This window comes from Apodemus sylvaticus, chromosome 5 (genome assembly GCF_947179515.1).
Source record: "Apodemus sylvaticus chromosome 5, mApoSyl1.1, whole genome shotgun sequence".
Classification (NCBI taxonomy): domain Eukaryota; kingdom Metazoa; phylum Chordata; class Mammalia; order Rodentia; family Muridae; genus Apodemus; species Apodemus sylvaticus.
Genome location: NC_067476.1, coordinates 109854704 through 109882618, shown reverse-complemented (window position 1 = coordinate 109882618; position 27915 = coordinate 109854704). Strand labels below are relative to the sequence as shown.

At 41.4% G+C, this 27915-nt stretch overlaps 1 protein-coding gene across 2 annotated transcripts in view; it reads right to left on the bottom strand.

Moving 5' to 3' along the window:
• Ap4e1 (adaptor related protein complex 4 subunit epsilon 1) overlaps positions 1-19981 on the bottom strand; it is a 70725-nt gene extending 50744 nt beyond the window's left edge. The window contains exons 1-4 of one of the 2 annotated variants that reach the window (XM_052183517.1): positions 19787-19981; positions 17037-17108; positions 13225-13348; positions 6229-6302 (exon numbers count right to left, since the gene is read on the bottom strand). In XM_052183517.1, coding sequence (XP_052039477.1) covers positions 6229-6302; positions 13225-13348; positions 17037-17108; positions 19787-19933 — 417 coding nt within the window. In that variant the 5' untranslated portion in view covers positions 19934-19981. The remainder of the gene's footprint in view (positions 1-6228; positions 6303-13224; positions 13349-17036; positions 17109-19786) is intronic. The other variant, XM_052183518.1, reaches the window with a different exon arrangement.
• Positions 19982-27915: the final 7934 nt, after the last annotated feature.

Genomic DNA, 27915 nt, shown 5'->3' with positions numbered 1-27915 from the left:
ACATACATGTTAGAGCGGGGGCAGGGTAGAGAGATGAGGCAGGAGAGCAAAGGTTTATGGGGCAGAGGCAGAGGGAGGGGAGGTGCAGGGAACCCACACTACTGATGAACTCAGAGCAAGTGTTACAGGAGTAGATGCTAAATCTGGCCAGCAGAATAAATACCTGTATGCTGCAGAGTTCAACTTTGAATCATATTTATATAATGTTCATCCAAATGGAAACCTGATCAGAACTAAAGTCCACAGAGGAACTGAGACACAGGCTTCAAGAGTTGACCTGGACATTGGGAAGACAGCCTAGAGGTGTGGTTAACCATCAAAACTGGACCTTTCTTTTTCTTTTTTTTTTTAAATTGACTCCTTTTTAGAAATTGTGTATGTTGACCTTTGGGGAGTACATGTGTGCCACAGCTGTGTGTAGAGGGCGGAGGACAACTTTGCCGAGTCAGGTCTCTCCCTCTGCCCTATGTGGGATCCAGGAATAGAACTCATAGCACTTTACTCCCTCAGCCATCTCACAGTGGGGCCCCAAATGGACTCTTGTTAAAGTACTGCCCATAGGCGTGGCATGCATCTGGGAGCCCAAGGAAGAACATGGGAAGAGCTGACATTGGAAGAGCAAGTGCATCGGGACTGCCTCAAGCAGCCTCTCCAGCAGCGTTCGTTCATTCCTCTTGGCCCCCTTCATGCGGGCAGGCCAGGGCTGCCTCTACTCTCACTCTGTCCTTGCTTTCCTAAAGAATGTAGGCTGACACATGCTTCGCGCCCTCTCTGCCTCAGACTCAGGAGCTTGACTGCCTTCCTTTACCCTTGTCTTCTCATTCAACATTTAGTCAACACTGCCCTCCCCACTTAATCTTGTCTCTACTGCTTCCCACTTCCATTTATTTCTCCCTCCCTTATTTCTTTCTATAACCCCAATACCACTCAGTAACTGCACTGTTTTTCTCTTCCATTCATAGTCACAGTAACTACTACGGTAGTCTACATAGCACTCTATGTGATTTTCAACTACTGTACTCAACTAAAGTACTGTACTGTACTTTAAAGCAGTGGGCCTACCCGCTGCTTTAAAGGCAGACACAGATAATGACTGCTTGTGCACATGGACTTAACAAGATAAGAGCTGAAAAGTGACTCTAGCGCAGAGGAAAAGTGATAGTTCAGCACTACTATGTAGTCTAGTTTCACGCGAACACTGCAAGCATCTCGATTTAAATAGGGAGTTTTAAAAACAGAAATTCCACCGGGCGGTGGTGGCGCACACTAATCCCAGCACTTGGGAGGCAGAGGCAGGGGGATTTCTGAGTTCGAGGCCAGCCTGGTCTACAGAGTGAGTTCCAGGACAGCCAGGGCTACACAGAGAAACCCTGTCTCAAAAAAACCAAATCCAAAAAAAAAAAAAAAAAAAAAAAAACCAACAACAAAAACCCAGAAATTCCATCACCAATCTGACACTGCAAAACTCTAGAAACCATGAGGAATCAAGATAACAGAACTCTTCCAAAAATTGCAAAGCCCACATTAGTGTCCTAAAAACATGGGGGATTAGATGAAACACCAAGCAAAGAATTCAAAAGAATTCTTTTTAAAACCTTGAAGAGAATAAACAAAAACTGTGACTGAATCTCAAGAGAACACAAAGTACAAAAGAGGAATTCTGAAAAAAAAAAAAAACAACACTAAACTGAAATACTGCAAATGCAAAATGTAGTAAGTCAAATAAAAAATTTCACAGAAAGCTTCACTGAATGAATGGATGGGGGCGGGGGCAGGGCCTGAAGACTGACAGGGTGGACAAATCCAAACATTCATGCTACTACAAATATCAAATGATAAGTACAAACAACATTCATTATCTACTGAATACTATGAAAAGATAAAATCTATAAACTAGGGTCATTAAAAGAGAATCCCATATCAATGGCATAGAAACATATTAAATACAATTATAGCAGAGAATTTCTCAAATGTAAGGAAAGGAATTGCCCATCCAAGTATAGGAGGTGTTTAGGACGCTTAATGGATAAGACCACAAAAGAACCTCCCAACCTCTTCCGACACCTCAAACACCAAATGTGCAGAAGGCGTATTGAATGTGGTGGTTTGGATAAAAATGGCCCCTACAAGCTCAGATAATTGAATGGTTAGTCCCCACTTGGTGAAACTGTTGGGGAAGGATGAGAGGGTGTGGCCTTGTTGGAAGAGGCGTGTCACTGGGGGTGTGCTGTGAGGTTTTATACCATTCCCAGTGCACTTTCTGCCTCCTAGTAGTCGGTCAAGATGTAAGCTCTCAGCTGTTCCTGCCACCACGCCTTTGCTCTGTCATCATGGAACTATAAACCCAGTTAAGCACTTTCTTTACAAGTTGCCTTGATCAGGTTTTATCACAGCAATAGAAGAGTAACAAACATCAAGTCATAGGTAAGGGCAGGCTCATTAAGATAACAATAGACTTTCAACAAAACCTTTTTAAGTCAATAGGACTCGGAGTTGTATTCCAAGCTCTGAAAAGCAAGTGCCAGGCAACCACATGCAGCCAGGGTGTCTGTAAACTGAAAAAATAATTCCTCAAGAGAAACAGGCTAATGCTAATCCATATATGGAACATCTACATCACCCTCCAAGGCCCAGAAAACACCATGAGGAAGAGGCAGAAAGAATGCAAGAGCCAAGGAGAAGTTGGGAAGGAGTTTGGAATGTTAACTTCCAGCCAAGACAAGGCTATGTACTCCTGAGCTCCTAGCAGCTGTAATTTCATGCACAGGATTGGGCCATCAACAATCTGACCTACTGAGAAAAGACACCATGGGACCCGAGCCCTCCCTGAGGATGTATATGCAATTCCTGATGGAGGAGGCAGGGTAGATTTGTTCTTCTGCAGTGTAGCCATCAGTAAGTGGTCCATGCTCCTGTCAACATGTCTTTACCTACATTCCTGTAAACAGCACTAGTGAAACTCACTGGGTCATACAAGAAAAAGACACAAACACAGAGGGAAAGCTGAAGGCCCAAGAGGCCTACAGGAGTCAGAGGGGCAAGAAAGGATCAGAGTGAGCATGCCCAAACCACATTGTACACAGGAATAAAAATGCCACAGTGAAACCACTTTATCTACCAATAACACCCAAATTACAGAAAGCTTTGAAAAAAGGCTGAAGAAATTAAAAACCACTATCTTACCCTCAAACACCAATGTCAATTCTATAGCAGAAGATACATGAAGAAATCCTTCAGACTGAAAAGTGAACATATTCATGAAGTCCAGGAAAAATAAACCACACAAAAACACTAGTTAAGTAAATGAAGATCAAGAAAACATCCAACACTACAAAATCAACAAAATGGCAGGAATTAATATACACCTTACAATAATTACTATGCATTACCAATTGCCTCAATTCACCAATCAAAAGACAGAGAACGCCATAGTGTATTAAAACCCAGCGTGCAGTTATCTGCCGCCTCTACAGCGTGCACCTCACATTCAAAGGCAGACTCAGCCTTAGGGAACAAGGAAGGGAAGGGTAGCCGAGGAAATGGAATTAGGAACAAGCAGTCCTAACCGACAAAATAGACTTTGAACCAAAATCAGTCAAAGAGTTGAAGAAGGAGCAACTTGCCCAGCCTGTAAAGGCCTACACTTCGCAGCATGGCCACCTTAGTTCAGGCCTTGGAGTCCACTGTGGAAGGAAGAACCAGCTCCTAAAGTTGTCCTCCAGCCTTCACATGGCACATAATAAATTCAATATAAATGTTTAAATCAGAGATAATGCAATAAATAATGTAAAGATATACCTTAGGGCCTTGGTAAACAAGAACAGCCAAATCTAAAACCAGTAGGTGGAAAAAATTAGATCAGAGCAGAAATTAATAAAAACAAAAATGAAGAAAAAAATCTGTTTTTTTTTAGAAGATAAATGAGATCAACCCTTAGCCAAAACAACCAAAGAGAAGGTGGATACAAATTAATAAAATTAGAGATGAAAAGAGAAACATTTCAACAGATACCAACAAAATTCAGAAAACCATCAGAATGTTTTAAAAACTTGTATTATGGTCTGGAGAGATGGCTCAGTGGTTAAGAGCACTGACTGCTCTTCCAAAGGTCCTGAGTTCAAATCCCAGCAACCACATGGCAGCTCACAACCATCTGTAATGAGATCCAATGCCCTCTTGTGTGTCTGAAGACAGCAACATAAATAACATAATAACATCATAAATAACATAAATAAAATAAATGTTTTTAAAAATACTTATATTACACTAAATTAGGAAATCTAAAATAAATAAATTTCCAGATCCATATGACCTACAAAAATCAAACCAAAATGAGATGATTTAATTATCTCTACATCAAGCAACAGGACTGAAGCAGTAATAATTAAAATCTCCCAATTAAAAAACATTTCAGATCCAAAGGATTCAGAGTAGATAAGTTCTACCAGAACTTTTATAACTAAGTAGGACCAAACTTTCTCAAATTATTCCATAAATGAAAAAAAAAAAAAAGAAAGGATGCTACCAAGCATTATTTATGAAACATAATTGGGACACCATAAAGAAATTAAAGACTAATTCCTCTGACAATCATGGATGTCAAAAATCTCAATAAAACACTTGCAAACTGCTAGGCATGGTGCAGCACATCTTTAATCCCAGCACTCAGGAGGGAGAGGAAGGCAGAACTCCAGTCAAGGAAATATGGTAAGACCCTGTTTAAAACAAACAAGCAAACAAGCAAGCAAAACTTAACTCACCAAATTCAAGAACAAATCAAAAGATCATGCACCATGATCAAGCCGGTTTCATTCCAGGGGTACAGGATGATCAACATATGCAACCTGATACTTAACACATCACATAGACACAGGGCAGAGATCACAGATCACCTAAATATAAAGGATTCTGACAAAGTCCAACATCTCTTTGTGACAACAATCTCAAAGGTACTATATCAATAGAAGGAACATAAGAAAGACTATATATGGCAAACTTATTGCCAGTATTATACCAAATGTTGAAAAGCTCAAAACAAAAAGATAAAAATAGAAAATAAGGATAAAAACACAAAGGAAGAAACCCAAGTACCCTTATTTACATATATGAGTCCATTCACAATAGAACCTTAAGACTCTACTAGAAAACTCTTAGACTGATAAACACTTTCATGCTCAGCATACAATATATACTTGTATGAAAATGTCATAAGCCAGGCAGCACATGCCTATATTTCCTAGCACTGGGGAGGTATGGGCAGGAGTTCAATGCCGTATTTGACTACATAATGAGTTTGAGGCTAGTCTGAGATACTTGAGATCCTGTTTCAGACACACACACACACACACACACACACACACGGACACGGACACACACACGGACACATTAAAAAAATAGAGATGAGGATGTACTTGGTAGAGTACTTGTCTAGCACACATGAAGTCCTAGTTTATGACATACAATGTCATAACCCAACTGTAACAGTCCACACTGTAATTTCATCACTCAGGAGGGGTGGAACCAGGAGGATCAGAAGTTCAAGGACAACCTTGTATACAGGAGACCTTGTCTCAAAAAATAAACAGCCAGGCATGTAGCTCACGCCTTTAATACCAGCCCTCAGTAGGCAGATCTCTGTGAGTCTGATGCCAGCCTGGTCTACATACTACTAGCTCCAAACCAGCTAGAGTCTTAAAAACTAAAACTAAAACCCTTATTTTTTTTGTTGTTGTTTTTTTTGTTTGTTTGTTTTTTTCGAGACAGGGTTTCTCTGTGTAGCCCTGGCTGTCCTGGAAAGCACTCTGTAGACCAGGCTGGCCTCGAACTCAGAAATCCACCTGCCTCTGCCTCCCAGAGTGCTGGGATTACAGGCATGCGCCACCACTAAAACCCTTCTAAAGGTCAGAGAGGTTGCTCAGTGGTTAGAGCACTTGTGGTTCCTGCAGAGGACTTAAGTTGGAATCCCAGTGCCTATGCCAAGCAGCCCACAACTGCTGCAAAGCTGGCGCCAAGGGATCTGACGCCATCTTCTGACCTCCACAGGCATTTGCACACACACTCATACATATAACAACAAAAAAAAATAGCCTTTAAAATAAAAATATCTTTTTAAGGCGACTTTGTAAGTAAGCCTATACTTCAAGTTTAAGTAACTATGACTAAAGAGAAATGTCCTGTGACAGCAGAAGTAAGACTTCATAATAAGCAGCATAAAATAGGATACGGTACCTTTACCACTGTATTCACAAGAAGAAGCAAAAGTTCATGACTTTCATGTAGAAATAAAGAAACAGCCAAATAACCTATTAAAAAATGAAGGAAAAGTTTTCATTACTACCTAACTCCCCCAAAATTCTTTTCCTAATAAATTAAAGCCATATTTCAAGTTTTAAGTGTGAAACATTATCAGTTACCAGGCAACATTAAAAACAAAGTAAAATACAAGGTTAACAGACTTCACTTAAGAGTTCAGGTGTCCTTCATCTTCTACAACAGATTCTACAAGATATACCAAATTAAAGTCCTGTGGATATCAGAGCTCCAGTGCAAATCCTCACTATCAATCAAAATAATCTCTATCTTAGACTAACATACAGTTATCAAGAAACTTAGTTATTACGCTAGCATCAAATCACTGACGGGCGTCGAGTCACTCTGTTCTATGAGCTATCTAAACCAGCCTGGTACAGTCAAGCTACTCCTAGCTTATTTTTTTTCAACTGAAGACAGTGTTGAGGAAGTAACAATTGATGAGGGAAGACAGACTGTCTACTACATTAAATGTACTCACCAGCTTAATCAAACATTTCTTTTTTGTTTGTTCGTTTTTCAAAGATTTATTATTAAATGTACACTATATCTGTTTTCAGACACACCAGAAGAGGGCTATTTCAGATGGTTGTGAGCTACCATGTGGTTGTGGGATTTGAACTCAGGACCTTTGGAAGAGCAGTCAGTGCTCTTAACTGCTGAGCTATCTCTCCAGCCCCCTTAATCAAGCATTTCTATTTCAAAAATTATACTTTAAGACTGAGGAATGAATATATTGATATCATGACAAATGCCATAAACATGGAATCTACATGCTTTATGGCATTTCTGGCCACTTTTTTACATTGCCAATGATATTTATTAGTTACTAAGTGTCAATAACTCTATAACCTTTGCCTCACTGAATTCTTCAAATAACCCTATGCTGTAAGTGTGATTACTATGCCAGTACAGTGATGAGGGCAAAAGAGAGGTTAACATGCAAAGTCTACTGCTATTACGTGGCGGACCAGGACTCAAACCCACACAGAGTCAGTCCCCATGGACTGTCTGCTCTGTGCCTGATCACCCAGTTCTCACCCCATTCTGTCTTCTCACCCCTTTTAGCCCTTTCAGTACAGACACTGCTAGTCATCCTCAGCGTTACTCAGGAACTTGGCATTGTGTCTAGTGCACACTATGGGAAACCCGTTTAGAACATCTAGTCTCAGAGCATAGCTGATTACAATTCAATGACAGAGGAACAAAGCTGTGACTCCTACGAGGGCAGAAAAAGCTGAAGAGTCCAGGGAGCACTTACAGCAGAGCTATGTCTTCTTGCTGAGGCCTCACATGTTTGGCTAAGGTATCACCCACACCCAAGTCAATAAACAAGTTCAAAGGTAATATTAAAGAAACCTTAATTCTGTTAAACACTTGTTTTGACAGAGAATAAAGAAAAAGATACTCTGTAATTTAACAAACAGATGTAACATAGAGCAATCAAGCATGACTAGCATAGAGTAGATCTGGTGACTAAGAAGGAGGAACTGGGCTAGGGATGCAGCCCAGCTGGCAGGGTGCGTGCCATGCCGTGCATACACAAAGCCCTCGCCTCTGCTAGTACCAGGCATGCACACAGAACACACACGCAAACAATGCTCACACGTAACACAAACTTTTTAAAAAGTTACTTATAGAGCTGGAGAGATGGCTCAGCGGTTAAGAGCACTGACAGCTCTTCCAGAGGACCTGAGCTCCATTCCCAGCACCACATGGTGGCTCACAACATTTGTAATGGGATCCAAAGTCCTCTTCTGATGTGTCTGAAGACAGTCATAATGTACTCACATACTAAAAATAAATAAATCTTTTTTTTTAAAAAAGTTACTTAAAGCTTGTGACATAGCATCTAAAGCCAGCTGTGGTGGTGTATGCCTTCAATACCAACACTCAGGAGGCAGAGGTGGGTGGATAGCTTTGAGTTCAAAGTCAGCCTGGCCTATATAGCATGTTCTAGGCCAGCCAGGTCTACATAGTGAGACCATGTCTCACAAAGCAAACAAAAAAGCAAAGGAAGGAAGAAGAGTTTGAGCTCCTGGTCTGAGGGCAAGTCATTATGGTAGAGAAAATATGGTGACAGAAGCAGAGAACAACAAATGATACAAAAATAAAATTGAAAATGAAAAAAACAAAGTATGTTAAGTCTAAAAATGAAAACATAGCCAACAAAAGCCGAGCAGTGGTGGTGCATGCCTTTAATCCCAGCACATGGGAGGCAGAGGCAGGCGAATTTCTGAGTTTGAGGCCAACCTGGTCTACAGAGTGAGTTCCGGGACTGCCAGAACTGTTACAGAGAAACCCTGTCTCAGAAAAAACAAAAAAACAAAAACAAACAAAAAACTTGTAGCAACAGCTATTCCAAGCACACCAGCAATCCTGGTTAGTCTTTCTGTCAGCTTGACAAAATCTAGAGTCTGGGAAGAGGGACACTAACAGAATGGCTCCATCAGAAGGGTCTCTAAGCAAGCCTGTTGGTGCAGTTTCTTAGTTAACAGTTGACGTATAGGGGCCCAGCCCACGGGGCAGTGGCAGCCCTGGGCAGGTGGCACTGAGTGCTGTAAGGACGCAGGGTGAGCAAGCCAGTAAACAGCATTCCTGCGCGCTCTCTGCTTCAGCTCCTGCCTTGAGTTCCTGCCCCGATGTTCCTCAGTGATCGACTGTGGCCTGGGAGTTGTAAGCTGACAGAAACCCTTTTCTCCCCAAGTTGCTTTTGATTAGTATGATGGTTAATCTTTGTTGTCAACCTGACTATATCTGTAGTCAACTAAAACCCAAGCAGCTGGACATACCTGTGAAGGATTTTCTTGACTGGGGCATCGGAGATGAGAAGACCTACCCTAAATCTGGGCCCTACCTCCCAGTAGCTGCCTATACAAAAGGAAACTGAAGAAGGAAGCTTTGGCTTTTAGCCTGCTTGCCCTCACTTTGACCAGCAGGCTCATCAATCCTGTTGCTAAGGCATTACTCGGATGGTAACAGAACTTATTTCTTTGGGACTCCAACATAGACTGAAGACTGGCTAAGACACTCCAGCCTTGTGAGTTGGCTTTTCTGGTAGGAGGCTGCCATTGTTGGACTAGCTGGACCACTGCCTGAAGTTACTCCAATAAACCCTACATATGTATTCGTCCTAGCAATTCTGTTCTTATAGAGACCTTCAACTAACAAGTCAGTGTTTACCACAGCAATAAAAGGCAAATTAAAACACCACCAATTACCTAGTATTTTCTGGGTTTTTTGTTTTCTGGGTTTTTTTGTTTGTTTGTTTTTTTCCGAGACAGGGTTTCTCTGTGTAGCCCTGGCTGTCCTGGAACTCACTCTGTAGACCAGGCTGGCCTCGAACTCAGAGATCCGCCTGCCTCTGCCTCCCAAGTGCTGGGATTAAAGGTGTGCGCCACTACCGCCCAGCTTGTTTTCTGTTTTTTTAAAGATTTATTTATTTATTATATATAAGTACACTGTAGCTGTCTTCAGACACACCAGAAAAGGGTGCCAGATCTCATTGCAGATGGTTGTGAGCCACCATGTGGTTGCTGGGATTTGAACTCAGGACCTTCGGAAGAGCAATCAGTGCTCTTAACCGCTGAGCCATCTCTCCAGTCCCTAACTTGTATTTTCCTTCCTTCTTACTTTCTTTTCTTTCTATTTTATTTTTTTTTGGTTTTTGATTTTGTGTGTGTGTGTGTGTGTGTGTGTGTGTGTGTGTGTGTAACACAGCCCTGACTGTCCTGGTATCACTCTGTAAAGCAGGCTGCCCTCAAATCCACAGAGATCTACCTTCCTCTGCCTCCTGAGACCAGTGCACCGCAGGGCAGTGGTGGCGCATGCCTTTAATCCCAGCACTTGGGAGGCAGAGGCAGGAGAGGCTAGCCTAGTCTACAGAGTGAGTTCAAGGATAGCCAGGGCTACACAGAGAAACCCTGTCTCAAAAAACAAAACAAACAAAAAATAAAACAAAACAAACCAAAAAAACAACCTGTGTACCACCAGAGCCAGACCTAGTATTTTCAATTATCTATTGTTTTCTAGAATTCCTGCCTATGCCAACACAACACAGAAGCCAGCCAAGTAACAAAAGAGAGCAGCTGAAGTCCCATGTTTATGCCAAAGGAAGTCCAAAAAAAAAGATTTTATATATATATATATATATATATATATTTGGACCAAAGCTATAAGTCTATATAAGTCTAGCATCAATATTTAAAGAAGTTCGACAGAAATCCTATGATCTGAGATATATATATATATATATATATATACACACACACACATATAAATATATAAAACTCTCCACACATATATAAACATATATATGATAATGTGTGTGTGTGTGTATGTGTGTGTATTCTCCACACAGACTCAGATCAGAGAAACAGAGTTCCCACTTAGGCCTGACCATATAGAAACAACATATAGACCATGGACATGCAAGTAATTTTAACGTTATAACTACTAACTTCTATGTGTGTTTCTATTCTCTCCCCTACAATTGCAGAGTCTCAAACTGGAGCTATTACAGCATTCAATGGGCAGCCACTTGAATCTGTTTTCTGAGTCCTTAACAAATTAGCTAACATGAAGAAGAGCATTACAGAGGGAAGAGGAACAACTCCGACCTCCACAAGTGTGTTGTATCATGTGCACACTCATACACACATAAAGACAATAAAATTGTTTTAAATATTTGAAAACAAGGGTATCACTATTTTCTCAACTAAAAAGGTAATATACAAAGTGAATAAGGAAAAATAACTCAATGTTGAGAAAATATTAGGAAGGAGATAGTGAAGGTAGAGAAATGAAAAGGTAAAGCAAAGAAAAGACATGGAAGAAAGCCAAGAAACATCAGACTTTCGCTTGAATCTGGAGTCTAACATCACTTCTCTGGTCTGGAGTGAATTCTAGACATCTCAAACACATTCATATCTAATACACCTCCCTTTACAAGTGAAAAAGATGAAGTTGCTTTTCACTCCTCCTATAATGTCCAACAATAACATAAAAACAAAAATCTTTTCAGATAGGCATGCTGGCACATGCCTTTAATCCCAGAACTTTGGAGGCAGAAGCAGATGGATTTCTGTGAGTGCAAGGCCAGCTGGGGCTACACAGTGAGACCCTGTCCCAAAAGGAAAAGAAAACAACAGCCTGAGAAACCAAACCAAACAAAACAAAACAAGAAGAACACTCCAAATATGACCATCTGGAAGCTAATGAAGACGATCATTAGAAACGTTAGACAATGAAAACTCTCAGCAGGGTGGGCACCAGAAGGCGGGCAGGAAGCCTAGGCTCACATTCGCTAGGAGGGGCGGAGTGATCCCAGCATCTGGGAAGTAAAGGCGGGAAGGTCACCCATGAATATAATAAATCAGAGGCCAGTCTGGACTACATGAGACTATCTCCAAGAAGAAAACAACAGCAACAACGATAACAACAACAACAAGGAGGCACGGCTGAAGGGAATTCTAAGGATCAGTTGGACAGCTGAGCACAGTGGCTGGGAAGTAGACTGCCTGCAGAGCCAGTCTGAGATCCACGGGAAGTCCTGTCTGAAGACAAGGAAAGCCTGCTGGAATTAAATCCCAATGTTACACAAGCTTGCAAAGAAATCAATTTTAAAGATTTCTTTAATAACATGAAAAGTTCAGGATTATAAAAAGCTTGAATTAGTTTGAAAGCCAAAGCATTAATATATGAAGAAAAGTAATATACGGTAAGAAAAGACACATACTACCACAAGGTACCAGATGGAGGAAGTCACAGACTGATCTCAGAAGAGTTCACATTTAATCTGGAATATAGACAGAAAACGCCACAGAACGCTCTGCTTTGGGAAAAGGCCACACTAAAGTAGGAGCTAGAAAAGAGCCTGTGCTGGGGTGGGGCTCAGTCTGTGGAGGGCTGTACTCCTGCCTACTCCCTCGCCTGAGGCAGGCAGCCCAGAAGACTGCTCATTCCTAGGAGCACAGCACCGTTGCTCTCCGGATGAAGACCAGGCTCCATCCTGACACTGCCCCAGAGACTCCTTCCGGGATTTCATACAACCCGAAACCACTGGAAACAGAGTCAAGGCTTCAAAGAATTTTTCCAAACACTATCAAGGATTACTGCAGAAAAAAACAAAACAAAACAAAACCCTTAATACTTCTACCAGTTATAGCTAGCCTGGTGAAAATGAGAACAGCATGTTTTAAATTATTCTAGCTTGTTTCAGTTTTTATTTTACAAAGAATCATTTCTTTCTTTCTTTCCTTCCTTCCTTCCTTCCTTTTTTTGTTTTTTTTTCCAAGAAAAGGTTTCTCTATGTAGCCCTGGCTGTCCTCAAACTCAGAAATCCGCCTCCCAAGTTCTGGGATTAAAGGCGTGGGCCACCACTGCCTGGCCAAAGAATCATTTCTTAGCCAAGCAAGTCAATAATTCAGCACTTGAGAGGCAGAGGCCAGAGAGTAGCAAGTTTAAAGCCAGTCTGGGCTACACAATAAGACTTCTTTTTAAAAAGCAAATTAACCAAGTAATTAATTGTCTTCTCTCACCATTAAAGTAATGGGATTAGACAGGCTTCTTAAAGCAAGAGTTACTAACGTACAATTTACACACAAGAAGCTCAGCTGTATGCACGGCTCATGGCTTTGGCATGAGCATGTAGCATCTCACCACAACACAATCCAGCACTCCTGAATAGTCTCTGTAACTCCAGAATGACGCCCACCCAGAAGGCCGACTTTACCTACAGGCTTTGTATTTCCAAAGTGCTAGCCTTGGAAGTTTGGGCTGGAATGTAGCTCAGTGGTAGAGAAGCTGCCTAGCATGTCAGCAAAGCTCTAAAAACATACTGTATAGCAGCCATCACTTTATATAGTGGTTAAAACCTTCAAGACAACAGGACAGAAGTCTTAAACATATACATACCCACTCTTTTCTCTAAGAGGTTTCCTTGTTGGGCCAACTTGATTGCATGTATATAACCAAAAGAAGCATCATATCCAAGCATCTCACAGTATATAAGTCTCACCATACATTCCTTCATCATTTTCTGAAAAGTGAAATACCAAACACTATGTAAACAAATAGAAGGCTTTCATTTTTCTGTTTGTCACACTCGGTTAACAAGGGAGCCATCTATCTGGATTATGAAGAACTAATGTAGTTATTTCAAAGCAATTGCCAAATATCAGAATATAGAAATAAAAGCTGCTTCTAACAATCACCAAAACTATTCATGTGAAAAAACTAGTTCAAATATTTAATTGATAACTATTATATAAACTACCTAGCACTACTTCTAATTCTATGTGCACACATAAGTTTGATTAGAGATAGTCCTCAGACAAAATGTCATCCATGATGAAGGAATTTGGCATTTAAACCAATTTGAATATGTTTCATCAAATGATATCTAGAAAACCTGCCACAAGTCAGTAGTGTATTTGTATCTGCAAGCCAGCATCTGGAACTGGGGCAGGAGGCTGACACAGAGGACTGTGTGAGTCCAGGACTGGAGACTGGCCCAAAGGACATATCTCAGACTAAACGTAGGCTTTCTTCTTCAGCATTATTATATTACAGATATGTAATCTGTACACATAATCTGCTACATAAGTACTCTTTTCCTCTTTTTAAATAACTCACAATAGCCGGGAGGTGGTGGCGCACGCCTTTAATCCCAGTATTTGGGAGGCAGAGGCAGGCGGATTTCTGAGTTCAAGGCCAGACTGGTCTACAAAGTGAGTTCCAGGACAGCCAGGGCTACACAGAGAAACCCTGTCTCGAAAAAACAAAAAAACAAACACAAAAAAACCTCAACTTCACAATATTGTGAATGAAGAGACAGAATTTCATGAACATAGTAGCCATTACAACTAAAATTCTTTGAGAGATTCTATGAATGTTTTATCAGAATGACATTAGCATTATCAATATTTATAGCAAAATTTTATTAGTAATAAAAACAATGTATTTCAAAACAGAAAAGTTCAGACTATTAAATATCTACAATTAAAATATGGCAAATATTTACGGGACTTTCGGGGAGTGGGGGGCTAGAAAAGGGGAAATCATTTGAAATGTAAATAAATTATATCGAATAAAAAAAAAAGAAAAAAATATATGGCAAATGTGGCAGTGATAGTGCACATCCAGTTCTGTGTTCAATCCTGGGATCATAAAAAAGAATGCACACACACACACATATATATACACACACACATATATTCATATCTATATATATGTATATGTATGTATATATATATATATACACACACACATACATATACACACATTTGTTTTGTTTATAGATAAAAACAAGTATGTGCATATACACAAATATATATATACATTGTTTATATATATAATTCAATGTTCTATAAACAACTCTCTGTAATCTCAGCATCGGGACATAGAGACAAGAGGGTAAGTACAAGGTCATCTCATCCTCAGTTACATAGTAGTAAGTTCCAGGCCAGCCTAGGATATATCAGATCTGTTTCAAAGAAAAAAAGTCTTAAAAATATAGCTGGGCATGGTGTACATTCGTTTAACCCCAGCACTCAGCTGGCAGAGGCAGGAGGGCCCTATGACCTGGAGGCCAGCTTAGGTACACAGTCACATACACACACTGGGTGTGTGTGTGTGTCTGTCTGTCTGTCTGCCTGTCTCTTTCTGTGTGTGTCTGTGTGTCTGTATTTATTAAAGTTAACTATTATCAGATTATTAGATAACTAAAGGCTTAGGAAACATTAAGCCATTTCAACAAAATGGTGTATGCCTATAATCCCAATACTTGGGATCCAAAGCTTCATCATCAATCAGAGGTCAGCCTGGGCTTTATTAGACCTTGTCACAAAAACAAAACAAAACCTTAAAGCAAGACAGTATTATTTAGTTATGTATGTATATGTGTGCATGTGAATCTTATGAAAGTTAATTTTATTAACATATTAATTAGGACTACTAAGTTTGTTTGTTTGTTTGTCTGAGAAAGGGTTTCTCTGTGTAGCCCTGGCTGTCCCAGAACTCACTCTGTAGACCAGGATGGCCTTGTACTCAGAAATCTGCCTGCCTCTGCCTCCCAAGTGCTGGGATTAAAGGTGAGCGCAGTTTGTTTTTAACATTTGTTAGTGTGTATGTCTAGTAGTTTTTAATTAAACCACAGTGGGAGTCCCTTTGTAAAGGCTTTTGTATAAATTAGGAATAAAATTGTTAATTCGTGCAATTAAGTTTAAACCCGGGATTTGTACCATGAGCTCAAAGTTTTAGCTAAGTAAAATTATTACATAAATTCTTATTCCTTTTTTCTAGAGAAGAAAGCACATTCCTGACAAGGGGCTTTTGCTTTGCAGCTTCCCCCAGCTGTCCCAGCTCTGTAATTCCCTAGAAACACAGACGATGCGGGGCACCCAGACCTGCCTACAGGGCTACAGTTATATAATCCTCCTGCTAAACTCCGAGCATCCAGTGACCAGTTTTACTCAACACCAGATTTATGCCTTATAACAATAAAAGTTGTATTCAATGATACTCATTATAGAAAATAAAAACCTAAGAAAGTTTTTAAAAACTTTAAAAAAACTCTTTAAAAAAGAGAAAAAAACTATTTTTGCTTAACATTTCTATTATCACAAAGCACACACAAAGAAATACATATCTATACATGTACAATACACACAAATACACATACAAAGACACAAGACTATTTAGTCTTAAGAATATTATACTACGGAAAGAAATATTTACCTTCTCTTGGACTTTGCAATTCATGTTTATGACAAAGTATTTATGCAAAATTATCATCCTGAAGTTCACTAGGGGGAGAAACATTTCCATAACAACTTACACATAAAAGGACTCAATTTCCTGAGTGCAGTGGTACACACCTTTGATCCCAGCACTCCAGAGGCAGAGGCAAGTGGATCCCTGTGACTTCAAAACCCACCTGACCTACATAGCAAGTTCTGGGCCAACCAGGGCTATATTACAAGACCCTGCCTCAAAAATAAATGAATAAGAATAAATAGATATAATTTTTTTAAAACCACCTACTAAATAGTTGATGAACAAATTTTGTTGGAGTTGGTTAGCTAAAAGTGTCAGGTCAGCAAGATGGCTCAGTAAGTCAAAGGATATGGACAAAGGAATCAGGCCACCAATCCTGTGACACGATTCAATCCTACAGACATCAGTAGTGGAGAGAATAAACTCCCACAACTTGTCTTTTCATTTCCACACACATGCTATGGCATGCACACACGAGCACAGACGTACACACATACACTCACTAAAAGTTTTAAATAGAATAACTGTTAAATAGCCACACACATTGTACATTTTGTGTTGAATTGTTACAATGTACCACATAAAGCTATAGTTAGTACATGAAAATAAAAATCTACAAGAGGGGCTGGAGAGACAGCTCAGCAGTTAAGAGCACTGGCTGCTCTTCCAGAAGTCCTGAGTTCAATTCCCAGCAGCCACATGGTGGCTCACAGCCATCTATAATAGGATCCAATGCCATCCTCTGGTATCTGAAGACAGTTACAGTGTACTCATATAAAATAAATAAATCTTAAAAAAAAAAAAAAAGCCTACAACAAAACCCTGGGTCCTAATCTGAAGACTTGCAAATAGCCTCACAGTGGCCGGCACAGAGCAGCTGAGTGAATGGTGTTTGGCGTACCACATGAAGCCAGGATTCAAACCAAGTGTGTTAAACTCTGCAAACGTACCAGTGTTGTAGTCGGAGCAGAGACAGTTGCCTTCAGACTACTTAGTTCCTGCTGGATTAATTTCTCTTCTTCCTGAGAGATACAATTAGAGTAATTTCAATTAAAATGATACACCATTCTTAAAGTTACAGTCCCTGACCCACAGAACCCTCCCTGAGAAGAATAATTATTTCCAGGTTAACCTAGTGATCCTCTTTATTGCACTCGGTTGACTAGGTGAAGACTGGCAGACATTTGTTTTTTAAACTTGAAAATGAAGGGCTGGAGAGGTGGCTCAGTGGTTAAGAGTACTAGCTGTTCTTCTTAAAGGACACGGTTCAATTCCCAGCACAACAAGACAGCTCACAACTGTCTATCATTCCAGTTCCAGGGGATCTGACACCTTCACAGAGACATACGTGTAGGAAGAAAACCAATGTACATAGGATAAAAAATAAATTACTTTAAAAACAAAACTATCAAACTGGGCCCAGCAGTGGTGATGCTCACCTTTTTAGCCCCAGTGCTTGGGAAGTCGAAGCAGCGGGACCTCGGTGAGTTCCAGGCCAGCCAGGGCTATATAGAAAACCCTGTTTTGTTTTGTTTGTTTCTTAAAGCATAAACAACAACCAAAAGGGAATAGATTCAAAATCGGGGTAGTGGGCTAACGCCTCAGTGGGGGGAGGCACGTGCTGCCAAGCCTGACAACCTGAGTTCAGTCCCTGGAGCCCACATGATCCCACCACACAGCCCTCAGCAGCAGTTCTTAATTAACCACTTAACGTCAGGCACGTGTAAGTTTTAAAAACTCTAAACAGCTGGGCACGGTCGAAACCACCGTCAGTCTCAGCACTCTGAAGGCAAAGGCAGGTGGACTGATGTGAGTTCAAGGCCAGCCAGGTCTGTACAGGAAGCTCCAGGACAACCAGGGCTACATGATAAGACCTTGTCTCCAAAAGCAGAAACAAAGATTCCAAATGAAAAGCGAGTAAAAAGAAGAGTGTGGATCTTTTCAAAAAGTGTTCATGGAATACAATAAAGAGTGTTCATGGACTAAACAGAGAAATAAGACACAGTCCCCTAACCTCTATCCTTCCTCCTCATCCCCACCTCCCCTCTCATCTCCTACTGCACACACAGCCCAGGGTGCTCAACTCTGACGCTTGCCTGTGCTGGACCTCAGTAAACACTTAGGGCCCGGCCCAACCCTGGGCTAATACAATTATCTTTAAAGCACACACCAAGTCACTGACATTAAGTGGCTAATTACGAACTGCTAGTGAGGGCTGCAGAGATGCCACAGGAGAGACGACACACTGCTCTTGCAAAGGACAGAATTTGGTTCCTGGCACCCACTCTGGTGGCTCACAGCTGCCTAAGAGTCTAGCTCCAAGGGGCCACACACTCTCTTCTGGACTCTGAGGGCATCTGCACTCATATACGCATGCCTCCCCGCCCCCCCCCCACACAACTTAAAACAAAATAAATCTAAAAAACAAAACAGAAAAAGTAATATCACATCTGGCTGTCTGTGTAAGTTTCAACCTAAGCCAAAAAATACATATATTCTTTAAATTTTTCAGGAGCACTGGCAGAGGCAGATGGCTCAACATGTACAAGCACTCACTTTATAAGCCTAAGGATCAGAAGCCATCAGATAAAAATCCAGGTGTGGTGAGGTCTATCTGTGATCCCTGCCATCTATGGTGAGACAGAACACCCCAGAAGCTCCCTGGCCAGCTGGCCTAAGTATACAGCACAGAAGCAAACGTCAAGAGAGCTCTTACCTCCAAGGTGGAAGGTGAGAACTAGGACCCAAAGCTGTTCTCTGAAGCCCACAGAGTGCCATGGGTCTGTGCACCCTCACATATCAGCATGCCTGCACACACACACACACACACACACAATACTTACTTGTCCTCTCATACAAATTAGCAAACATAGCACAAAGATATGTCAAGTACACGAATAATGATTATGGGATGTGCACCAAGTCCTGTTCAATACAGCATTGCCACATACCAGCCTACAGTCACAACACAAGCACATTTTAAACCTTTAAAGGAATCTTATTTCTCTTTCTCCTCTCTGCTGGCATTTACATTGCACTGTAGTTATTTATGTTAAGTCCAAAATGGATGACCAATTCTTAGACAGAAAAGTGTTTTTGCTATTTTCATTACTTACTTTATAATTGTGCTTGATAAATATTTGCTGAAGAAAGTATGACACAGTATTAATGTGTTTAAGACATACACTCCTTGAGACTTTGAGTCAGTACCATACACAATCCGTGGGAACTTAATAACTTCTATTGTAACTACTAGTTTTCAAAGCGCGTCTTTGCCCAACCCGTTGGTCTAGCCTAAACTTCAAGCTCTGCAAAGATTAACAGCCCTGTCAGGGGTGGGAGTATGGGTTGTCTGTCGGAGTACGTGATGCTTCCAAATAGAAGGAACTAAATTGAAACTCAACAGGGAAGAGAAACTTCGTAGGAACCTATTCCTCAGGCTTTAAATCGCACTGGCTATTTTCACTCGATTGACAGCTCATGTAAACCTCAAAGCACCCCATGAGATTTACACCGGCTCAATGCTGAGTAAGCACACGGAGGGTCTTCGGGCCTCCAAATCAGAAAGTCGGCCTCCCTGAGGTCGGTGCGGGCAGCAACCCCAAGCTTGGGGCGGACGCCGGGCTGCGTCCAGCCAGCCGACCGAAGTCTCCGGCCCCGCCGCCCCACCCCATCCCGCCCTGCCGACCCCGCCGCATACGTGCTTGGATGAGAGCGCAGTGACGCCACGGATGAGGCCGCCCAGCCTGGAGAAGAAGGGTGCTCTGGAGGCCGCAGGTCCTCCCAGCTGGTTCTGCAGGAAGAGCCCCGGCAGTGCGGTCAGCGTCCTCTCCACCATGTCGCTCATCGCTGCCTCCCTACGAGGCTACTTCACGCTGACCCTCCCGGCCTCCGTAGTCATTTCCGGTGTTTTGAATAAGAAATCTTTATTCGCGCCGGGGTAGGACGAGCAGGATGAAATTCCAGGAGCCACCGCCTGGGGTCGCACGAGTCTAGGAAGCGAGCAGAATTCTCTGTAGACATGAAGATCATTCTATTAGCGGTGTAATGTGTGTTCATGAGTATTCTTGTATTTTCTAGAACCTCCCAAGTAGAAGATTAATGAATTCGTGCCATTTCTCCGTCTCAGCTTCCAAGTGCTTGGATTACAGACCTGACCCACCAGCTTCTTTATAGTGTTCTTACCTCTGAAACTTTGTCTGTGACAAGTGAAATTTTTTTCTTAAATCTTGAAGTTATTCTTGTACCTATACCTTAACAAAAGAAAAAGTTTGCCTGACAGAGTAGTTATGCAAAGATAAAGTTTGATTTATTGAAAAAATCTCAATATTTAAATTATTTAAAACAGATTTTCTTTAGAATTTATATTTTATGCCTAAGTAAAATTTTTGTTTTATTTTTTTTCACTTTAGGCTTGTTCGTTAGCTTAAATTAGAAAACTTACTTTCCAGCCATGTGTAGTGGTTGTTGCCTGTAATCCCAGCACTTGAGGATGGAAGGAGGAACAATAAAATTCAAGGGCATCACCTGCTCCGTATCAAGTTTAAAACAAATCTGGGTTATATGAAACCCCGTCTTAACTCTCCCCATCCCCCAATATTTTTCTTCCACCTGAAAAATGCTGGGAAAAGCTGATACTCTTCTGACTTGGGGAAAAGGAATGTGGTAACGCTGCCAAAAAGTAAGGTGAAGCACTCTTTATCCTGGCCTGAGTGATGCTCATTATTCCCCTTAGTCTATCTTATCCAAAAAAACATTTTCACACTGTACTGTGGTGCCAGTAAAACGGGGTCATTGTTTGGACCAATGTTTAAAGGAAGAAAAATTACACATTTGAAACAGAAGCATGATAAGCTTTATAAAAAGCAAAACTCTGTTGCCGCTGCTTTTCAGACACACTAAAACTTTTTTTTTTTTTGAGACAGGGTTTCTCTGTATAACCCTGGCTATCCTGGACTCACTCTGTAGACCAAGCTGGCCTCGAACTAGAAATCTGCCTGCCTCTGCCTCCCAAGTGCTAGGATTAAAGGTATGTGCCACCACTGCTCAGCCAAGCACTAAAACTTGTTACTCTAATTAGCATACTGAATTGGCTAGATGCAACAGCTTAAAAGGCTCAAAAACATGAAGCCTGTAAAATGAGGTCATGCAGCAGCATTAAAAGCAACAAGGAGGTGGTCATTGACCTGAGAAGGAGCCACTAGGAAAGGTGATTCCTTGGTACTGCAAAAATGGGATCTGAGACAACTTAAAAGAATTCAGTGTAATCCCAGCACTCAGGACATAGAGGCAGGTGGATCTCTGAGTTCTAGACCAACCAGGTCACACAGAGAAACCCTGTTTCCAAAAGCCAAAAGTCAAAAGCCAAATAAATAAGTAAATAAATAAATAAATCCAGGACTTCAGCCAGGCGTAGTGGCACAAACAGGCCTTTAATCCAAGTGCTGGGAGGCCGAAGCAGGTGGATCACTGCGAGTTCAAGGGCATCTAGATCTACATAGTCAGTTAGTTACAAGCCACCCAAAGCTATGTCTGGAGATCTTGTCTCAAAACAAAATAAAAAACCACCCCAAAAAGATCCATTGTTATACACAAGGGGGCACCAGAGGAGAAAAAGTTGGACCTAACTCAGACTTTTCCTAGTTCTGGGTTCTATAAGCTATCGTGTTCGTTGAATTTCTGGCCCAGGTTCTTTAAAAACAAAAAACAAAACAACAACAAAAACAGACCTCTCAAAGTCCCTTTTGTTTTTCTTTTCTTTCTTGAGAGGAGGGAATTTACTTGGAGGACGCTTCATCTGAAATCTGAAAGTAAGACCCAAGCCAGGCTCTCCAGGGGAGAGGGGTTAGGGGTGGGGGTGGGGGGCTAGGGGGGTTAGGGTTTGGGTTAGGGTTAGGGTTAGGGTTCTTCCAGAGGTCCTGAGTTCAAATTCCAGCAACCACACGGTAGCGCATAACCATTTGTAGCAGGATATGATGACTTCTTCTGGTGAGTCTGAAAACAGCTAAAGTGTACTTATATACGTAAAATAAATAAATAATAAAAATGAAATAAATGGCTAAGAAATGTCTCAAAAGTGTTCATCTTCCTCAGCAATTAGAGAAATGCTTTTTCTCAATTAGAGATTGAGATTTTCATCTTACCCCAGTCAGAAGGACTGAGATCAAGAAACAACTGACTGGGTAAGGAGATGGCTCAGCGGTTAAGAGTACTGACTGATGTCCTGAAGGTCCTGAGTTCAAATCCCAGAAAACACATGGTGGGCTCATCTATAATGGGATCTGATGCCCTCTTCTGGTGTGTCTAAAGATAGAGACAATGTACTCATATAAATAAAATAAATCTTTTTAAAAAAGAAAAAGAAAAAACTGACAAATTCTAACAAGGATTCAAGGGGAGGGGATCTCCATTCATTGTGAGACTGCAAACAGATGCCTCCTCTATAGAAATCAGGCAGATCTCTGTGAGTTTGAGGCCAGCCTGGTCTGCACAGTGAGTTCTAGGACATCTACATAGTGAGAACCTGTCTCAAGAAAAAAGAAAGGAAGAAGGAAGGAAAGAAGAGAGAGAGAGAGAGAGAGAGAGAGAGAGAGAGAGAGAGAGAGAGAGAGAGAGAGTTTTGCAGGAAATTAGGAAATACACCGAGTGAGGTAATCCAGACCCAGAAAGACAAACACCATATGTTCTTCCCTGCGGATTAGTTGTGGATGTTAGTTCCAGACAGTTTGTATTTGAGTTCACCACCTGTATTCAAAGAAGCCAGGAGAGTTAAAAGGGACCATAGGGAGACAGGGGAGGGGTGAGGAGATGGGGAGAGGGGTGGAAAGATGAGGAAAGGGTGTGGGGGAGAGATCTGGAGAGGGGACCGATAGAAGAAGATAAGTGCTACAAAGGGGTAGTGGAAAAACTGTGGAGACATTAACTGGGGAGGGCGAAGGACGGGGGAAGAGAAAGAGGAGAGACAAAATAACTCTAAAGCTTTTTGAAAAACCTGTAGAGAGGGCAGGGGTGGCGCATGCCTGTAATCCCAGCACTTGGGAGGCAGAGGCAGGCGGATTTCTGAGTTTGAGGCCAGCTTGGTCTACAGAGTGAGTTCCAGGACAGCCAGGGATACACAGAGAAACCCTGTCTCAACCCCCCCCCCCCCCAAAGAAGAAGAAGAGGAGGAGGAGGAGGAAGAAGAGGAGGAGGGGGGAGGGGAGGGGGAGGGGGAGGGGGAGGAAGAAGAAGAGGAGGAAGAAGAGGAAGAAGAAGAGGAGGAAGAGGAGGAGGAGGAGGAGGAGGAGGAGGAGGAGGAGGAGGAGGAGGAGGAGGAGGAGGAAGAGGAAGAGGAAGAGGAAGAGGAAGAGGAAGAGGAAGAGGAAGAGGAAGAGGAAGAAGAAGAAGAAGAAGAAGAAGAAGAAGAAGAAGAAGAAGAAGAAGAAGAAGACAGTGTTGCAAGGCATGGCCTGTTAAGTTGATCTCTGTAAGAGACGATCTTATAAGTCAGGCTCTTAAGATAGTCTCTCAGAGGAGAGGGACACAAGAAGACAATTGTACTGAGTGGCCTGTTAAGGTGGTCTTTGGTGGGTGGAGTGCACAGGAGACAGCTTACAAATGGCAGTATTAAGGTGGTCTCTGTTGTGGTGGATGATGCCAACCTAACTCCTTTCATTGCAGAACCAAAATGACGGGTGAGGGGGACAAGCTTCCTCATTGGCCGGAGAGTAGCTGCAGTTCTCTCTTCTGTCACTAGATGACTGTGTCGGTCCAGATGAGAAAGAAACGAAAACCTACTGAGCCAGGATCATTCCAAAGAGGAAGTAAGCCAAATTCAATGGTTGGTAAGTGCAGTCAGTAGTCAATAATAAACAGTAGGCAGGCCTTGTTTTTCTCCAGATTATGGAGGCCTGCCTTCAAAGATGCTGTCTCTGGATAAATTAGACTAGTGACTCTTCCATCCTCTATTCTATGGCTTCATTATTTTATTTTATTTTGGTGTTTGTTGTTTGTTCTTGTTTTGTTGGATCACGGCCTCACTGGCTTTCCTAGAACTCACAGTGCAGATCAGACTGGCCTCAAATCCATGACTATACCCCATTCCTCTACCTCTCCTTAGGTGCTGGGACTGGATTTTAGGCACCCCAATCCCTGGCTATGGCTTGTTGATCCTCTCCTCTCTTATTTCCCTCTCTCTCTCAGACTGGAATTCATAGGAGAGGCACAAAGCAATTTTTTGATAAGTCGATACTTGAAACACCTTTGGCAGCTCTCCAGATGGAATTTCTCATGTTCTCACACATATTTCCATCACATTTGGAAACATATAGATTAGATCAGATCAAGAACCACACAGCTACAAATCCTCTTGGTTACTTATGCTGACTCTCTAGCATATTACATTGGTAGTATGTATGTCTGTGGGAATTTTTTATAAGAGTGTATTAGAATTTTTAAATGACTTTTAAAACATTACTGATTAAACAATATCACCTTAGTATAACCCTCACTCTACATATTCTCTTCCTTTGCATGTCCATGAGTTTTGGTAAAGTCTCCTTAGGCCTGTTTCCAAATCTGTAATGTTTATTACAGACCTAATGTAATGTAGGTCTATTACACAGAGATTCTCCCTTCACATGGAAATCGAAAGCTGCAGAAAGAACAGCTTGTGAGGAATTATCAAAGTTTGGAATTGACTTCCTGTGGGAAGTATGTGGGCATACCATTTTTTGCCTTTTATCTGTGTATGTGTATGCCATGCTCATGTGTGCTCTATCGTGAGTGAATCCAGGCATTTGCATGCCATTGTGTGTCAGGAGGTCACAGGGGAACCTCACGTATCATTCTTTACTTTCTACTATGTGTGTTACTGCATCTTTTCCTCTTTGGTTTTTGTCTTTTCTTGTTTTATACGGCGCCTGGCTGCTGCCCAGCAGCTTCCAACCGTTCTCCTGTCTCTGCCTCCCATCTCCTTCTTAGAGTGCTGGGATTTCAGACACACACTTACCACCATGTCAGACGCACACGGGCTCTGGGGATTGAATTCTGGACCTCACAGTTGAGTGATGGGCACTTTACCCACTGAGGCATTTTTCTAGCCCTAGCATAATTTATTACACTGGTGAAAGATTCTCCAGAGTTTATTTACAAGTTTTGTTGTTACTGTTACGACTCTTCACACATTATTAACAAGTAATGAGAGGAAGAATTTTTATAGTGACCCAGAGATTCTGGAAGCTATCAAGGCATAAATCAGTGCGAATTCTTGAAAGCAGCTGGGGTGGCAAAAAAAAAAAAATAAATAAAAAAAAAAAATAAAAAAAACCCCAGCCAGTATGATGTGGCTTTTCAATTACCTTAACTATAAAGTGTGGCTATTAACTGAGTACTTAATTGGCTCCTCCCGAAATGGAACCATAAAAGCACTGGGTCCCACAGGCTAAAGAACGTATTGTACCTGTTGAAAACTGTTAAAAGGCACCTTTAAAAGTTTGGCCATAACTGAGCAATGACTAAATGTAACCTTATTAGGCCAGACATTTTAGATGGTAGGAATGGTGACTACCTACACAGAACTGTGCCCAGACAGCCAAGTCTGAATCCTACCTCTGCCATTTACAGTCTGTACAACTCTAATTACATATTTTATATTCATGAGCCTTTCTATCTCCATCTCTATAATGAGGGCAACAGTAACTATCCTTCTGACCTGTGGAATCTGAATAATTAAGTTAGATCACACACAGAAAAGACCTTTGAAGACATGGCACAACATAAATATTAGTTATAGCTCCTAAGCCAGGCAGTCATACTTTACAGATAGGGAAGCTGACTGACTTGGCTAAGGACCAGTTGTGGCTGAGTTAGGATGAGGACAGATCTCCCTGGCTTCTTTCCAGAACATCAATCAGTACTTCTTTGACAGGTAATATAAACTAGGTCTCCGCCCATGTCTCATTTACATACAATTTATTACCCAGCCATAAAAAGTCATTAAATTTTAACTTTAAGTTTGTTAGAAGCTAGATTTAACTACCATGTATGTGTACATATATTACTAACCTTCCAACTGCCCCTGAAGGAAAACAGGTTTTTGTTTTGTTTTTGTTTTTTTATTGTGTATATCAATGCTTGGCTAAGACTTCAAGTTTTATGAGAGTCACATGAGATAATTTGAATGCTAAATTCAGCTACAGGGAGGAATCTACAAAAACAAATCAGACCTTGTATAAAAGCTAAAGCTTTCAATGTACTTTCAGGATTCTTTAAATAATTCTTTACCTTCATTCTAACCTTTCATTTTGCTACTGACAAAGAAAGCACCATTTGTGGCTTCTAAAAAACGTTCCGTTGTTCCATTTCTTTTTAATGTGTCTTTGTGTGTGCCTGCTTGTCCGTATGTGCAGCACACGCATGCTGGTGCCCACAGAGGCAAGAAGAAGGCCATACATTGGATTCCTGGTGCTGGAGTTATAGGCAGTCGTGAGTTGCCTATGTGGGTGCTGGGGACCCTGCAATTCTGCAAATTCTGGCCCCCTGCAAGGACAGCAAGTTCATTTAACCACTGAGTCATCATCTTCCAGGCCCTCAAAAGATCTCATCACTCCACAGTGCACAGGAAGCAGTTCTTTGTGAGTTCAAGGCCAGCCTGGTCTACCTGATGAGCTCCAGTACAGCCAGGGCTACATAGTGAGACTCTATCACAAATAAATAGGTGGATCGATGGATAGATAGATAGGCAGCAGACAGACAGACAGATACTCATTTTAATGCTTTCTTAGCTTTGTCATTTATCAATATGTTATTTATCAATCCCTATGATTACAGGATCCAAAGAATATTCTTATAATAAAGAAAGCTATTTTCCTTATAATTTATGGTAGATTTGTACTATTTGAAGATATTTATTTATTTATAGATTTATTTATCATATGTAAGTACACTGTAGCTGTCTTCAGACACCAGAAGAGGGTGTCAGATCTCTTTATGGATGGTTGTGAGCCACCATATGAGTGCTGGGATTTGAACTCATGACCTTTGGAAGAGTAGTCAGTGCTCTTACCCGCTGAGCCATCTCCCCAGCCCCGATTTGTACTATTTGAAATATGCTTCTAGGAGCTAGAGAAATGGCTTAGAGGATGGGAGAATAGGCTGCTCTTCCAAAAGATCCGGGTTCAATTCCCAGCACCCAAATGGCAGCTCATACTGTCTGTGATTTTGGTTCCAGGGGATCTGACACCCTCACAGTGTGCAGGCAAAACACCAGTGCACACATGAAATAAAAATAAATTAATAAAAAAGTCAAATTTGCTTCTCACTCAAATTCTAAGAACTAGGATTCAGAATTTATGGGAGTAAGGAGATGAGTCTGGCAGGTGTCTCTATTTGGATTATTTTCCAGCTGCTTGGAGACTTAAGGCCAGTTTTTCACAGGAAGGAAAACCCATAGAAGTTCAGCTAACACCGAGGCCTTATTAAGGCGAGTATTTCAAAGTCTTTGTTGTGCGTTTATAGTAGTTTAGGTTTCAGTGCTGCATTGAAGAAGGCATAAGACAACTTGGGAAGGGTTAGCTCTTGCCCTACCTAATGAGAGGCTTCTCTGAGCCACTGTTCTGACCTTTTAAATGTGGTTGGTTCAACAAGATCCTGCAGGCAGAACACCAGGATTAAAGAAACAAGCCAAAGGTAGATTTATTAGAACATTCTTGCCAGAGAGCTACAGTGCTACAGTTTCCCAGTCTAGAAAGAGGTAAAAACGTCCCATTGTCGTCAGCCGTCATTCTGAGGCAATGGCCTGACCTGAGTTGCTTACGGAAAACTGAGCCGCCCAGCCTGCAAGGGTCAGGA